The sequence below is a fragment of the Eulemur rufifrons genome, chromosome 7, assembly GCF_041146395.1.
Source record: "Eulemur rufifrons isolate Redbay chromosome 7, OSU_ERuf_1, whole genome shotgun sequence".
Lineage (NCBI taxonomy): Eukaryota > Metazoa > Chordata > Mammalia > Primates > Lemuridae > Eulemur > Eulemur rufifrons.
Window position 1 is genome coordinate 113,472,949 of NC_090989.1, and position 18,005 is coordinate 113,490,953.

Below are 18,005 nucleotides of genomic sequence, written 5' to 3' on the forward strand. Positions count from 1 at the left end.
CAGGGGTTGTGGCATCAGTGGGCACCTGACTGGGTTTGTGGGAGGGGCCCAGGCTGAGTTAGACGGCTCCTCCTTCTTCCACCTTTCCCTTCCCAAATGTTAATTAGATGAGCAGAATTGAAGGGCCAGGGTGGGGAAGGGGGATGGGAGCTTCTGACAATACCCAAACAGGCCCAGAGTGAAAGAGAAATGGCACCAAGAGAGGCTTTTCTTAATTCTTACATAAATAATCTGTAATGTGGGCAAGTATAATTCATTCCATTTTAATAGATTTGACTTTTAAAAGTAATTTGCCTGTGTTATTCTCTCCTGGGATACTCTGCCTTCCTCTCATCTCCAGTTTTGGCCCCTTTTCTGCTTTTGGATCTCAGCTTAAACGTCACTTCCTCAGAGACCCCCCCCCCACCACCACCCCACCTGAACCCCATTCCTCCTTGTTATTCTCTGTGGAAGCCTCTTACTCATTTCCTTCAGAGCACTTACTGATGGAGGGAGCAAGTGTGCATCGAGCGAGGGGCTAGGCGCTGGGAGGGCTGGCGGCACTGCAGGATTGACAAAGGCATCCTTGCAATACAATTGAATGGGGGAAACAAATGCAAACCAATAATCACACAAAGAGTGTTATGAAACACAGATGCCACAGAGAGGGTCCAAAGTGCCAGAAAAGCACAGAAGATAATATGGCCAGTTTGGGCAGGAGGATCAGGCAGATTTCACAGGGAAGTAACTTTGGAGATGTAGCTTCAGATATGAGTAAGAATTCATGCATAAAAGGAGAAGGAAACTGTGTGTGTGAAACCTATGCATCTAAAAGATTTTGATGAGTACTCTAAAGGTGAGAAGGCTTATTGGTAAAATAATGAATGGTGGGGTGTGTGTGTGTGAGAGAGAGAGAGAGAGAAAGAGAAGGATAACATAAGAGAAATAGGGAATAGGAAAGTTTTAGAGATTAAATGAATGTTTATTTTCAGATTACCCAACAAATAGCAGATATTGGATTCAAGAATTTTTACAAGTCATTTCACTGTACTTCATAAGAAGTCATACTTGTTTTGTGGCCAAGTTTATTTTAACATTTAAGTAAAAACCAATAAACAAATATTAGAAAAATTCATTTTCATTTTCAAATGTGTTTTTTCATGGAGTCTAGAAAAACTTTGGAAGAGGATAAGTAGGGAAAGTGAAGACCAAATTTCCAAAAGTGTTTTATTTGAGGAAAACTTTAAATAATTCTTTGTCAGAAGCCAAAATGCTTTAGCACCACCAATTCCTTTGATGAGAAAAAATAAAATATAATTTAAAAAAAAATTTAAAGTATGAGGAGTGGATAACTAATCAAAATGAAAATTTTTTTCTCAAATTTCATTGAGTTTTTGTTATTATTGTTAGCTATAAGATGGCCATATATAGGTTTTACATTTAAAAATTGCGGTTATGCTGTATTTATAAATTTCTAAATTTTGTTTTCTTCTATTTTCATTTTCTTTCTTTTTTTTTTTACCCAAGACAGGATCTCGCTCTGTTGCCAGGACTAGAGTGCAGTGGCATTGTCATAGCTCACTGCAACCTCACAGTGCTGGGCTCAAGTGATCCTCCTGCCTTAGCCTCCTGAGTGGTTGGGACTACAGGTGCATGCCACCATGCCTGGCTAATTTTTCATTTTTATTTTTTTTTGTAGAGACAGGGATTTGCTATATTACCCAGGCTGGTTTTGAACTCCTGGCCTCAAGTGATCTTCCTGCCTCAGCCTCCCAAAATGCAAAATGTTAGGATTATAGGCAGAAGCCACTGTACCCAGCCATTTTCTCCTATTTTCATCTTTGGTAATTTAATAGCATGTTAATATGCCTCATAAAACCTCAGCAATAGAAACTATAACTATTTCTAAGACACATTTTTTAATGGCCCAAAGAGCATCTTTCTAACTAAACTTTTATCTTTTCTGGTAGATGACATTTGACCCAGAAATCTTCTTCAATGTTTTACTGCCACCAATTATATTTCATGCCGGATATAGTCTAAAGAAGGTAAATATTTAGTAATCATTTTCTTATTTTATCATTAAATAGAAAATTTTGCCAGAACTAATGAAAAAATAGTTATTTTTATGGGGTAAGAATATCCTTATCTTAGATTATGTGATACAGATTCAAACCTGAATGCTTAGAGTTCTAGAATTCTTCTAAACCTACTCTGTCCAAGACACAGCCTGTTAGCCACATGCAGCTGTTGAATTCTTGAAATGTGCTAGTCTGAACTGAGATATACTTTAAGTATAAAATATACACCGGGTTTTAAAGACTTTTTATTTAAAAAAAGAATGTAATATATCTCAATAATGTTTTATATTGATTTCAGATAGAAATGATAGTATTTCAGATATACTAGATTAATGAAAACATTATCAAAATGCATTTCACTTTTTTAAAAAACATTTTAATGTGGATGGTAGAAAATTTTAAAATGACCTATGTGACTTTTATTATATTTCTATTGGACATTATTATTCTAGATGATTGTAACCAAAGAGTTCACTTGTTAATTAATGTTGAGTTCATCCATCAAAGTGAAAACTCAAGAATGATGTTTATGCTCAGAGAGAGAAAGTCCAGTTCTGCATTTCTATGCACTTGTTTGACAACACTGAGGCGCAGCCTGACTATGCACATTTTGTACATTATAATTCACATAAGAGTTTCAGTATTGGCATTCCCTGAGCCACAGAGTGAGCCTCTGGTTTTTGAAATGCAGAGGTAAGGTAGCTGCTTTCCTGCTGCTCATCTCTCACCCTGAGAGAATCCTGGGGCTCTCCTCCCCTAGACCAGTCTTCTCCAACAGCCAGGCAGCTTGTTCAGTACAGACCCGATTTTCTCTTGTACTCCAAGCTCCCTCTTGCTGTCAGTTCTGGCTACTCAGATTTCACTTAAAGAACTGAGAGTTTTCCTGAAGCAAACATTTGAATAGATTTAGAAGGCTGGATTTACTCGGGTCATCCTTCCACATTCCCAGCCCCAATACTTGGAGTCATTTTTGGCTGATTCATTAAAATAAAGTGAATTGTTATAGATTTTAATTTTTTGGTTTCATCACATTCAGAATACATATAAAAGTCAGAGATCCAGTAAAATTCAAAAGGCAACTTAAATCTCTTAGAATAGTATTTTTTTAAATGGTAAAGGAGTTGCATTTGTAATAAAACTTCTTGAAAACTGTCTCTTCTTTCATTGACCCAGAGTCCTGCTTTTCCTCAATCCCTTCCTTCCCTCTCAGGTCCAGCCAGTTCTGGCAGTTGTCTCTGTCATCCCTACCCAGCCACCTTCCAGATGGGTTTTTATTTTCCCTGTTTCTTGTGTTTCCCCCAGGCCTGTGCAATGTAAATCAGTTAAGTCTCTATAAGGCAAGGAATGAGGCTCCAAAACCAAAATTTGCTTAAGCAGTGAGAGAAGGGATGGCCTGTGAAATGAATACATTTATTTTTATTTCCTGTTGCATGAAGAAAAAATACTGACGTACTCTATTAATTTTTTTTTCTCCCCAGAGACACTTTTTTCAAAATTTAGGATCTATTTTAACATATGCCTTCTTGGGAACTGCCATCTCCTGTATCGTCATAGGGTAAGTGACATTTGGAGCTCTTGTTCCAGGTGGCTGTGGGGACTGTGATCTGTGAGAGGGATTTCACACTCCCTGGACTCATGCTGGCTGGGTGAATTATCTATTTTTTTTTCAGTATATCACACCTTTACATATTGTTCTGACTTAATTCCAAGGCTTACATGTCTTCTGACAAGCACAAGGTTTCAAATCAAAGCAAATTAGAGGATTTCTGGATTTTCTCTGTGAGTTTTGGACTTCTGACTTAGGGAATGTGGATCACTTGGCTTGGGCTATATGAAGCACATTGCATTCTTTTTCTAGTTTGAATAATGCAGACAGGCTCATTGCATTCTTTTACCATCTTCTTTGCAGGACCCTACCTGTATTTGACAGAAGTACAATAGTAACTATATGTCAAGGGTTTTCTTTCTATGGAAGGTTTACAGAGAGCAGTCTAGAATGGCCATGTTCAAATATTAGCAGAGCTAATCAAGGCTGGGATGGCTTTTTGGTCGACACACTGTAGAATGCAGACTTTTTTTTCCTCATTATATTTTATTGCTTATGCTACTGAGCCCTAAGTCAAACGATGTAGACTCTGGCTTGCAGCTCATCATAAAGCAAAATGTGGTCCAAAATGGTGATACCAATCCAATTCACTTACAATCCTATCCAACGCATTAAAGCACCACTGCAGAAAAAAATGTCCAGCTGCTATGACTATGATGATATAGATGTCTTAACTTGTCTGATACAGTCAACTCTACCTTTGATTTTTACTGCATCCAGTGATTATAACCCTAACATAAGAAACTGTTGCTAAAAACACATACTGGTCATGCCTCCAGCCCTTCTCTTATGAAGTGTTTAGTGTGTGTCAATTGAAGGCTGAAGAGATGTCAGGAGGTATCTTTACTGGTACTTGCAAGCAGGGGATTTTATGTTGAATGCTCTCCTAAATTTGTGTTGAGTTGAGCCTAAACAGTCTGGGCTACATCATATGAAAATATCTAGCATGGCTGAGGCAATGAGGAAGCTAAAGATTTTAGCTCCTGATAGTGGAGGCTTGCATGGGTGTAGATTAGGGAGCCCCATCAAGTTGGGACACCTAAGTGGTCTTTGAACTATGAGTGACCTGGGAGACAAAGGGGACTTGATCCTTCTCAAAGCATGTTCTGGGAGGGCTTTTCTGTTCTCTAAGTATGCAAGAGTTAAACATTTCCATTTCAAAATTGGCAAGGGCCTTAGATATCCGTGTAATTAAAGCCCCTCATTCTGAAGATGAGACATCTTGAAACCCTAATTAACTGGCTCAGTCTTACCACCTCTGGGAAGCAGGGCCCTGGCCAAGACAGAATTCAGAGCTTTGGTTCCTGACGCACTAGGTCTTGCCATCGCCCCTCTTCCTTTAGCAATTTCTCTTGAATTCCTGTACATCCCTATACATGGTGTCTATACATTGACAGAGGGTTCTGAGATGTGTGCATTGCAACAAATGTTCCTTGATTTATGGCAAAGACTAATTTTAGCAGTTCTATAATATGGGGATTGGAAATTTATAATGGATACAAATTTGAAACTCTTGGACAATGGTGCAAATTATAAAATAACCAATCTTTATTATTCTCTGCTTCCTTTATTCAACTGATTTTAAGTATAGTCAAGTATATAATTCTTATATCATATGCTTTCTCTATCATGAAAAATCTGAATTCTTTCTTGGATCTTTCCTATAAAAAAAAAGCAACAATATATAATGTGTATACGTGTTGTCTATAATTGCCTTGTTCTAAAAAAATCCAACTTAAGAGATCTGGTAATTTTCATTTACTGGAGTTAAGAACCTATTTTAATTGATCTTAAGAGTACAGCCAACAGTTTATAATGGCAATTAATTTGAATAAAAGTATAATCCTGAGAAAACTTTTAGAATTGTGTTCTTAGTTTGAACTGGTTATATTCTGAGTGACAAAAACTTGTAGGGTATCTTCTTAATGTGGGTCGTTAAGAAGCAGAAGGGATAGAACTACTAAGCATTTAAGATCTTGGCTAGCAAGGTAAGATAAATCACTGAAGAGTTCTAGTGTAAAGATGACAAAGTCAGATTTATATTTTAGGAAGGTCATTTTGGTGGCTGTGTGAAGGAGAAATTTTAAGGTGGGGAAAAGGTGGTAGGTAGAGGACCATTCAGAGGCAATTTCTGTAGGCCAGGTTGGAAATGATGGGGGCCTGGATTCAGGCAGTGGCAGAAAAGGTGGATATGGAGTCATTAGCTTGGTGAAATTCTGGGGGAGAATGGCATCACCAGGGTAAGTGTGTGAAGTGAGAAGGAAAGAGATCTAGGCAATAGCACAATTTGAAGAATGGAAAGAGGTGCTCAAAAGTGACTAAGAATTATTGGGCCAGAGGGAAAAAAACCAAGAAGAAAACCAACAGGGTATGTGTTCTGTAAGTCAGAGAAGAAGAGGGAGGGTCCACAATGTCTAACACAGGAGAGGTCCAGTGGGATGGGAATTGTGGTATCCATAGGATTTGGCCCCTAGGAGGTAATAGATAACTTTACACTTATCCTATGGGCAGAAATAAGTAAAGAGTATTGGCAAGTCCAATTGTTTTAGGTATTTTATGATAAGAAACAAGAATTTATTTTTATGCTGTCAATCTCAAATATGATTTCAGAACTTCTGAAGGAGAGGCACATGCTTAAATTCAGACCAAACTGACACTTTGATAACTTGGTAACCTCCATTATATGAGGTAAATAGTCAAACCTCAGAAAATTATTGGTTATATATATATTTTTAATAAATAAATGGCAATAACAACAAACATTTATTGAATGTTCTATATGTACCATGCCCTTTTTTAAAGTACTTCACACAGATAATCTATTTAATCCTCAAAATAATCTTATTAAGTAGATACTATTAATTACCCTCATTTAACAGATGAAACAATTGAGGTTGAGAGAGAATAACACAGCCACAGCGGTAAGTAATAGAGCTGGAATTAGTAACTAAATCCTTTGGCTCCAGAGTCAAATTCTTCATGCCAAAAAACTGCTTTACTTCTGTTTGTTGAATATTAGCACTAAAAAATAAAGTTGTATAAATCCATCAATATTCGCTAACATGCCATATGTTTCTTCATTAGCCAAGTAGGAGTTCTCATAGACATGGAAGATTTTTATTTGGGATTTCCATTCAAAAAGAATTCACATTTTTAAGAGATGCCTGAGTTTATGCAGATATACTCATACTTGCATGAAATAGGCAGGAGGAAGGACTCAGAAGAGAAGTTAGACTTACTCTATGAGAACAATTTCATAGAGGAAGTGGGTCCTGGGTAATCATTTAATGGAGAAGGATTTTCCATGACATCAAGTGCATTAGTTCTGGTGGGCATGGGGAACATTTTGCAAGGAGAGTAGGTTTCGCAGAGCAGTGCCAGGGAACGTTGGAGCTAAAATGCTGGAGAGTCAGCTGACAGAAGGCCGTGAAGCCCAGGATCAGAGTGTATGCGAATGTGAAGGCCATGGAGACTGATTATTGGACATGAATGAAACTCAACTAGTGGGCCATGGTCTCCTAGGTAAAGACTAAGTCTAGTTAAACTACAGGTTAGTTTTAGAGCTAGATTCAGATGCTTTACAGAAATTGAGATCTTTGGGTTTATTTGAATGAATGAGATCTCTTCAGTTTTATTAATGTCATATCACTTCAGAAATGAGATGTAAACCATTTTTCATAATACATGGGAAAGTTTAACAATATTCCTTCAGAGAAAAGATCAGAGGAAACTTTTTTTTCTTTTTAAAGGATGCACACTGTTCTTACAGATTTCAGCCACCTTTTCTAGTACCATTCCCTATTTTATCACTTAAGAAATAGCATCCTAAGTGCATCTCTTTAAAAAAAAGAATTGATGTATTTGAAATAGTTTTCTATTCATCTCTTCCATCTTTGGGAACTATTCCTTTCTCTTGGAGCCTATGTCTCCATTCTAAATGCTATACAGTTGTGACAATGACAACTTACCTGGTATTCACAAGAACTCATTAGTATCCATGAAATGCTTCTTTTTCTAAGAGCAGTGAAAATGAAATTCTTTTAGTTTCTCTGTTAATGAAGAATTAAAATAAATTATACAATTTCAGAAATATTTAAAGAAAGGGACATAGATCTAAATAATCAAGAATGGATATTAATTTTAAAAATAGTTCACTTTTTAAATTTCTTTGCATGTGCCAGACAGTGGACCTAAGCTTTTTACATGTATTATCTCATTTTATTCCTACTGTACCCTTATGAGGGTACATATGTAAAACGAGGGTGCTCTAGAACACATGCGCTTAGAATCTCCTTGTATTCCTCCTCCCTCCTAAAGTGACACTTTACATTTCCTGCAGTATTTTACAATTAATAATTATATCTGTTGGACAAACCAAGACATCAATAACTTCAGATTCTTACATTTATCATTATGGTTAGAAATTATGAAAAATATAAATCTAATCTAAGAATAGGCTGTGAATATAATTGCAAACTGGAAATGAAACATGTATTTTCTTACCGAAGGTGGTTGAAGGGATGGTATGAATCCATTTCATTTTGTTAGAATGCTGGACTCTTGGTAACTCAGGAAGGCATGGATTTATAAATGTGAGGTTGTTTATATTATTCATATCAACACTCCTCAGAGTCTGACACCCCTGTCCATCTGCCCACAAGGCACAGGAGTGAAGAGGCCCTTGTGGATGTTCTCATCCTGCTCTCTAGTGTCATTGTGCCTGCTCAACTGAGGACCTTCAGACCTAAGTGTGCTTGGCACCGGTTCCGGAGTTACTGTTGCTCTGTCCTTATTTAGGATAGATACAGTGATGCTCAGTTGCCCCAAAATGCTGACTGGAAGAAAGGACACATTTGCTAGTCTAGAACCCAAACGTGAAGATGTGTAGCCTGCAGATGGAGTCTGAACCATACTCAGTGCCTTCCTTAAGCTCTAACTCTGGAAAGAGGATGACTTAAAGCAGGGCTCTCAACCCAGGGAACGGAGACCCTGAGATGGTACATGGAAGAACTTCAAGGAAGCAGTGAATTTTTTATGGGAGAGAGTCTGCATAGATTTCACCATTTCATCAGATTCTCTAGGGAGTTGCAATCTGCAAAAGCAAAAAATCAGTGTTTTTTAAGAGCCTGGGCAAAGACATAGTTGGAAGAGAGAGGATTTTATATATCTTCATGTTTTACTACAATTGAAGGCTTCTCTGAGATGCATTCAGGGTGGCCATAAAGTCTGAAAATACGAATGCTGTTATTTTACCATGTACTATAAGGTAATAACAATAAACTGGTTATTGTATGCATTTGTCGCTATTCCCAAATTTGGTGACTGTCTTGTATATATACCCAAGAGTGGAGGTGCTTTGTTACAGGGCCTACAAATCAATATTTATTTTTCCAAATTATGCAGATTGCTTTCTAAAGCTGTTGTATCAATTTTTCCCCTTAAGTATTACCAATCTAGTAGGTATGAAATGAAATGATATCGTGGTTTTCCTTTGTATTTCCCTGATTGTTAATTCAGTTAATTGATTTTCACTTGATACCTTTTCAAGCTTTCTATTTTTCTATTGAATTGTTTTATCACATAATATTTTTATTAATTTGCCAGAGTTTTTTTATATGCTTTATATATTAATCTATATTCACTTATATATTTTACAAATATTTTCTCTTAGTTTGTGTCTTGTACTTTTACTTCACACACGATGTCTCTTAGTGAACACAAGTTCTTAGTTGTAATGTAGTCAAGTTTATATTTACTTTTATGATTAGAATTTTTGTATTTTGTTTAGTAAGTCCTTCCCTACCCCAGAGTCAGAAAGACATTTTCTTTTAAAGTGTTTTAAAGTTGTGCCCTTTGCAGTAAGATCATTTTCTGGAACCAACATTTGTAGATGATCCAAAGTTGACATGCAATTAATTTGTTTTCCTCAAATGGATAGCCAATGATATTAACACCATTTATTGTTTTGTCCTGCCTTTCCGTGGGATCTATGAGACCTCTTCTATCATGTATTGTAGTTTTTGTTTGTAGACCTTAATTCTACTTTATTGGTTCATAATCTATTGCTGTACCAATACTATACTGTTTCAATTATTGTAGCTTCATAATAAATCTTTGTAGCTTATAGGATAAGACATACAAGATATTTTTCTTCTTCAGGAGTACCCTGCCTATTATTACTGTAGTTCTTTACTCTTTCATATGAATTTGCTCCAGTGTTTTTATTTATGAGTACATACTTTGTAAATTTATAAATGTATCCTCATATACTTTGTTTATATTTGTTGACTTTATAACTATATTTTTAGTATTTTTCTTAGAGACTCACACATGAGCACTAGGAGACGTGTATAAGGATATTTGGAGCAACACTATTCACACCACCAAAAACTTAGAAACAACTCAGATTCCATTAACAGGAGAATAGACAAATAAATTCCCATGACATCAGTGAAAAACAATAGAATAAAGTCACCTATGACAACATGGATGAATCTCAGAAACAATGTAAAATCAGCAAGTCAAATCCTGTAAGGCTACACGTAGTATGGCGCTATTGTCATAATGCTCAGAAATGGCTAAGATTAAACAATATTGTTTAAGCATGCATGTAGGTATGAAGGCATATATGCATATGCATAGTAGTAAGGAAATTAAAAACACAAAATTCAAAGGTGTAACTATTTCTGGGGGAGAGGCAAAGAATTGGATGGAAAGAAACAAATAGGAGAGATAAGTTACTGGTAGTGTTCTGGCTCATGGGTTTGGCTGTATTTCCAAGTGTTCAATACATTATTATAATTTATAACTTGCATATATCATCTGTATATTCTCTTGCATGTATCAATTATATTAAAAAGAAAATAAAAGGGACAAGTGGAAGGAGCTATTTAATAGATTTATAAAACTTGGCTTGATTAGGCTGCTTACTTCCATTTCTGTGAAACTCTGATTTTTCTATTATTTTTCTCTGTGTGTTTTAATAAGAACAAGTCGGGTTGTCAGGCAGCAGCAGAGAGGCAAAAGTGCCAGTATCCTCGGGTTAATTCTTATCAATCACAAAGCCCCTGTATTTTTTCTCTCTCTTCTCCTATCTGTCTTCATTTTCTCTCCTCTTTCTCCCCACCTCCCAACCATGCTTTCCTCACTGCCCCCAGAGGCTGTGTCCGGGCTGCTGCTCTGCATGGCTCCATCTTCAGTAGGCTGCAGAACAGCAGAGCTCGGGAGGCGGTGCTGAGTCCGACTGGAAGGCCTCACGCCTCCTCTGCGCATTCGTTTACTCTCTGGATTCTGAGCTGGTGCAGTAATAGCTGTCACTGGTGTCAAAGAGAAAAATAAATATACCAGTGCCCTGACACAGCCAAATAAGAAAAAATAATCTCTAATCTGTCAAGTACAGACTAAGCTGCTTAGCAGTGTGGTTTCTCATATCCATATCGCAGCATGCATGGGTTGTATTTTTGGCAGCAGAGAGGATGGTGAAGTTTGTGGGGAAAAGAAACAAAAGGTGGGATGGAGGGGGCTGTGGAGAACATCAGAGATGTAGTTGGGATGTGAAGGGGGTGAAGCCATGATAGCCCTGTGAGTCTGTGCACCATTCACCAACCTGCCCTTCCGTCTAACCTTGGGATGCTGGGATAAGAATAACCACAGAGCACAGAAAAAGAAACAAGTTCTGAGGGAATCAAAAGGGAAGCAAAATCTAATTCCAAATTAGGGAGAGAAATATTGAAAAATAGTATGTAAGATGGTTGTGGAGAAAAAAGAGAAATGTCTAATAACAAAAGAAAAGTGTATAAGAATAATTGAAAAGTACTGTAGTCTGGAAAAGAATTTGCCTGAGAGGTCTTATTATTAAACAGCCTATTCTGGGGATTGTAACATTGGGATTCTGTAACATTGGGATTCCAAAACTTAAATGAAATCAAGTTTTGGAATAACCCGGTTCACTGTTATTCTTCAGTACTCTCAGACATAAAGTCAAATGGTTCTTCTCAATTTGACTAAAATCTGATGGAAGAACTACAGTCAATGTGGCTCTGTTTCTACACACACACATAACAATTCTATTCAGATAAAAAGCAAAAAGGTAAGGGGAGTATATCAGTTATCTACTGCTATGTAACAAGCTACTCCCAAAACCTAGTGGCTTAAGAAAGCAACCATTTTATTAGTTCACAAATCTGTAGCTCATCAATTTAGGTTGCGCTCAATTGGGCAGTTCTGTGGTTCTCTTCTGGGGTAACTTGTGTGACCAGTCGTCTGGTGGCTTGGCTGGGATCGGATGGTCTAAGATGGGCTTATTCACATGGCTGTGGCTGATTCTGACTGTGGGCTGATTGGTCTGGGGGATCAGGTGGAATGACTTTTCTCTGCTCCATGGAGCTTCTCATTCCCCAGTAGGCTAGCTGCAGCTTTTTATACTGGGGTCCCAAGTTGACATTTCCAGATGGTGAGAACAGAAATGCAAGGTCTCTTGAGGCCAGTCCCAGGAGTCAGGGACTTTCACTTTCACTGCATTGTACTGGCCAAATGATCACAAGGCAACAGAGATTCAATACATAGGGAAATAGGCTCCACTTCTTGCTGGGAGGTGTGATAAAGTCACACTGAGAGGGGTATGCATGCAGGGATGGGAAGAATTATCATGGCTGTCTTCATTCAAGCTTCCATAGACTGGGTGGCTTGTGAACAACAGATATTTATTTCCCACAGCTCTGGAGGCTAAATGTCCAAGATCAGAGAGTGCCAGTATGGTCGGGTTCTGGTGAGGGGTTTCTTCAGGATTGCAGTTGGCTACCTTGTTATTGTATCCTTAGATGGTGGAAAGAAGACTAGAGAACTCCCTGGGGTTCTTTTTATAAGGGCACTAATCCCATTTGTGAGGAATCCACCTTCATAACCTAATTACATCCCAAAGGCCCCACCTCCTAATGCCATCACATTGGGAGTTATGGTTTTAATGTAAGAATTTTGGAATTACACAAACATTAATTCCATTGCAGCGGCCATCTTTGCAAATAGTCTACCACAGGAAGAAAGTACAAAATATCTTCAGGGATATGAAGGTACAAGCTTGCATTAGAAAATAGGACTCAGAACCTGGTATGAAACCTTTGGCTACAAAAGTAAAACACGATGGGGAATCAAGTCGACCACAGGAAGGCTAACTCACTGGCTTCTTCCATTGCAGTTCTTGGTATTCCAGAACTGGTATACAATGAATTCCTGCCCTGGTGACTTCAGTGACTTATTAAGACATACTTTATAATGTCCTATGTTTGAATATAAAATTCTTGTGGAAAAATACATAAAGCTCAAAGGAAGTGAGGTGGAGAGCATGACTCAACAAGCTTTTTATGCTACCAAAGCAAAAAGCATTCATGGAAAATTGACCCTTGCTCAGGTAGAGTGGGAAATTATGGAAAAGTTTTATTTAATTTAAGAATTTCAGTTGCTCTTTTTACCTTTAGCAATGCAGAGAATGTGGAGGCATGGCTGTATTAGCTGTCATCACAGGAACATCTCTGCTGAGGGCGTCTCTTTCATGGCTGCATTTCCCCCTCTCAGGGGCTGTCATGTCAAGTGTGTTGTGCATCCAGGTTTGTCTGGCTGGTGGTGGTGCTTTGGGAAAGGGTGGAGCTTTGGGGATGGTGAGAGCATGATCTTGGCAGCTTATTCACTTTGCTTAAACAGTTTAAGAAGAGATAAGTTTAAGGAGCTATGCCATATGGCCTTTATTATACCTTTCCAGAGCCTTGCAGAATAACTTAAGAAATGAAACTCATGAATCCCTCACCAAACTATAAACTACTACATTATCAAAACTGTTGAACTCAACTGTGTGTTCCTCCTCCCCATTCTCTTCCCCACCCCCCCACCCCCCAGAGGTAAATCTTATCCTGAATAATATTCAGGGTGACTAAATCATGGTGACCATCATGGGTGACTATCAACTTTCTGGCTCTGGCTTTCATTGTCAAATATAGCACAATTTGGTCCTCACGTGCTATCCTCTTCCATCCTTTTCTATGTCCCCTACTAGCCTTAACCTCTTAGTTATCACTCCCTTGCCTTTGGTATGAGTCAATAATTTTGTTGCCAAGTGAATCAACGAATTAAGGAAAAGATTTGAGAAACGCATATCCTTTCATTGACAAAGAGATCGTAGAAATATTAATAATGAAAGTGACAACAAGCTCTAGCTCTTTAGCTGCATTTTCCGTGGCCTTGAACTGGCCATTCTACATTCATTATTTTATTTAAACTTCACAACAAACAGCATTGTTCCCTTTTTATAAGTGAGAATCCTGAAGCTCAGATTGCTTAGGTAACAACTTTCCAAGGTGTGACTGACTTCAGACCCTGTAGGCTAAACTGACCCTTGCAATTTAAATTGTGTTCTTGGACCTACAGCATCAGCAGCACCAGGAGCCTGTTAGAAATGCAGAGTTTTGAGCCTATCCAAGACCTCCTTAATCCTTACCTGCATATTAGCAAGAGCCCTAGGAGATTCCTAGGTACACTGAAATTTGCTATGCCACACTCTCAAACCTAGTAGAGAGATTCAATATCTTACTTAGGATTTAGTAAGGACAGACCACAGGCATGAAGATCATTTTAACTAGCATTGAATCCATATTATCCAGGTATCATTGAAACTAAACAAAATCAACCAATTTTATAATTTATATTCACAAGAATTTATATGGCTGTGTCTGTGCACATGTCTGGGTCAAATATTGTATGTGTATTATATAGAAAATAATTGATAGAATACTGTTAGTCAGGCACACAGAACCATCACAGTGAGAAATGTCCAGCGTTCAGGTCTAAAGATTTTAGCACTTCCAGTGTGGGAGGTATTCAGCCTGATTTAGCAGTTACACTCTGATGTCATTAAAATGAAATGGCCCCAATAAAAGGAATAGAAGTCAATCTTAACTATAGCTCTCAGATGCTTTATTGCTCTACTTCACTCTTATTTACTAATTCCCACTGCATGAGAGGAAGCTATAGAGAAAGTTTCCAATAGGTAAGCTACATTACCAACAGAATCATGAATACTGATAATGACATCATTGCCTTAGCATTGGCAAGCAATTGTAATCTTGAAGGTCATTGCTACCAGATGATAGGTGCCTACAATCTTCATTTTCATATGTTTCTTGGTCATTTGTTCTGTGCTTGCATTTCCTTCCTCCAAAATATAAGGGTGATTTCAACAGCTATATGAACTTTTTCTCATTTTGATTAATTTTTCTTGGAACCTCTGTTCCACTGCTTTGTGAAGTAGATTACTCAATCTTTTCCTCAGCTTGTCAAGGATACTATACTACTTGGTCTCCCTACTCAGATAAGTTCTATATCGTATGAGAAATATTGACTACAATGATGACAATTGCTAGCATTTATTGAGCATTTACTTTGTGCCAGCCACTGCTGTGTACTTTACATGCATTAAGCTCATTCACTTCCCTAATCCTCCATTTAATGATTTTTCTCATCGTAAGAATATATTTATTTCTATAATAAAATTCCCCAATTTGCTTTATTAAAACAATTTCCTAATTCTTCTTTAGAATATTAAAGAGACTAGCAAGGCATTTTTATAGATATTCTTATTTATAGAATACACTCTTCCTGAACATTTTGTTAATTTACATTAGAAACTTAGGGGTCTTAAGCAAGAATGTCCACATGGAATATACAACATAAAGAGTGAACCCTAATGTAAACTATGGATTTTATTTAATAATAATGTATCAATATTGGCTTATAAATTGTACCAAATGTACCATACTATTTAATGCAAGATGTTAATAGAGGAAATAGGGTGAGGGGGTATATGGGGACATATTTTGAGTGCTTTCTGCTTAATTTTTCTGTAAGCCTTAAACTGCTAAAAAAATAAAGTCTGTTGATTGAAAAAAGAGAGAATGTGCACATTATAAATCTTTTACACAATCTCTTTCTCTGAAACTGAATAGCATATACCAGATATTTCCTATGGCCCATTGTTTCAATACTGGATGAAAATTGGAGATTCTCAGTCCCTCTCTAAGGACTCTATCTGCTCAGCCTGTTTTAGTGGTAGCAACTTGATTGACCAATTGTCTCTGTCATTGTATCAGAGGTCTTAAGAATAGCACTAGACGCTAGATTCTATATGGCCACTAGGAAACTTTCCCTCTGATGAACTTCACATATAGAGTAGCATCCTTTCCAATCCCTTAGAATTTGTGTTATTAGAATAATGCTTTTTAAATTGCCCATGTTTAACCTTATTTCTTCTATTTTACAAAATGAATATTAGCTTTCCTGAGCATTATGCTTCCCCTGTTTGTGTCCAAACTACATTATTGACAAAATGATGATTGGATAAAAGCTTTGGCCAAGAGTCATCCTATTGTACTGTCAATCCATAATTAACTGTGAGTCAATATATTTTTTTAGAGACAGGGTCTCCGGGATGGGGTACAGGGGCTCAATCATAGCTCACTGTAACTTTGAGTTCCTGGGCTCAAGAGATCCCCCTGCCTCAGCCTTCCAAGTAGCTAGGACTACAGGTACACTCCACCACACCAGCTAATTTTTAATATTTTTATAGAGATGGGGTCTCCTGTGTTGCCCAGGCTGGTCTTGAACTCCTGGCCTCAAGCCATCCTCCCACCTCAGCTTCCCAAAGCACTGAGATTTCACGCATTACCCACTGTGCCTGGCTGTGTAATAGCTTCATTATATTTTTTGGTTGTATGTAACAAGCCAACATTTTCTTCCCTCAAAATACTAACCATAATTTCATCATCTCTTACTATTAATAATTGGTTCTTTCTATCTGGCACTTACATGCCACTTTCCTTCAAAGTTTACTTAGATGTTTAGTTTTTCCTGATGGTTTTGTATAACTTGGCATTCCATCACTGGACTGTCCTCTAACCAGGCAAATCTATGGCTTCTAACATATGTAGATAAATTGCTTACATGATTGTGAAGGTGTTGCTTTAATTTGTAGCAGAAAGGTATCTATTCTGGGATACAAATTTAAGGCCTCCACAGAAATCGATAACCTGATTATTTAACAAGTTATCTACTGTGGTTCACAGGGCTAAATACAATTACCGCCTTATCCCAGCAGAGAGAAATTAAGAGTGCAGGAAAGGTAAACATTATGCTCTAAGAGTGGAAAGTAAATGGAGACTCATTTGGGAGAATAAGTGTTTATTGTGGATGGCACATGCTTTAGGAAATAATTTCACTTCAAAATGGCCTAACTGCATATACAAAATAGGACGTGTACTCCACTGTTAGAAATATGGGCAAACTGTACTATTTTCATAGCTCTTTACCCTCTTCACAAAACGTTTTTACATGCTATATTTGCATTTTACAACAACTATACGAGATAAGTAGAGGCAAGAATTATACTGCTATAAGGATGAGAAAACTGAGGATTGGAGAAGTTAAATTACTTTCTCAAATGCTGTTAGTTAGTACTTGTCAAAACTGGAAGTAATATATATTTATTCTAATTCTTAAATCTCTGCAAATGCTTTTCATACTTGGTTAAGTGCCTATTCCACCCTTGAAATCAATTCTCCTATTAATCGATCAAAACAAGGTAAAGTTTGAGACTTATGATAGATGTGATAAATAATAACAGTATATTCTGTAAATATATATATATGTATACCCATATACATGTACAGTACCTTCAATTTTTAATGATTTTGTTTACATATATTATTTCAATTGCTTATCAAGCTAGCTGGGATATGAGATTTCCCTAAAAGACATCCCTGAGCAAGAACCAGAAGTGATTATGAATCCAGTGGAATTGTTTAGGACACAGGAGGTACAACTTCATGTCACTGGAAAAGTATAATGTTGGTAATAGCACTGTTCACAGATGTTTGGAGAACTGAATTCAGGCAATCTCTAGAGAAAATTATATACACAGAGTATGCAAGTCAACCAGCATTAACTCACTCAATTGCAGCCCAAATTATACTTCTCAGGAGCTGTGTCTCTAACCTTTTTTTAGACTCAACTGATCTATTACTTCTACTGTGCAGTTTAGCTTGGCTACTTCCAGTGAATAACTTTTTGTAAGGATATTGGTTTTCCTGTTAGAAAAAACGATAGAAATCTCCCCAAAGGTTTTTCTCTTTATCTTCTAAATTTAACTAATTTTCCATATATCTACTTAGGAAAATACAGCTACTTTAAAAAATTTTTTTACATGGTTGCCAGATGATTTCCAAACCTCCTTTTTGTCTTCCTCCTTGCTTTCCAGTTGGGTATGGGTACAAGGGACATGCTTGGTTAGGCGTTAATAT

The 18,005-nt window shown here is 37.2% G+C and overlaps 1 protein-coding gene across 1 annotated transcript in view; it reads left to right on the forward strand.

Annotated features, from left to right (window-relative positions):
* SLC9A9 (solute carrier family 9 member A9) overlaps positions 1-18,005 on the forward strand; it is a 537,568-nt gene that overhangs the window by 40,267 nt on the left and 479,296 nt on the right. Inside the window, exons 3-4 of the mRNA XM_069473135.1 lie at positions 1,950-2,027; positions 3,539-3,615. Of these exons, the coding sequence (XP_069329236.1) occupies positions 1,950-2,027; positions 3,539-3,615 (155 nt within the window). The remainder of the gene's footprint in view (positions 1-1,949; positions 2,028-3,538; positions 3,616-18,005) is intronic.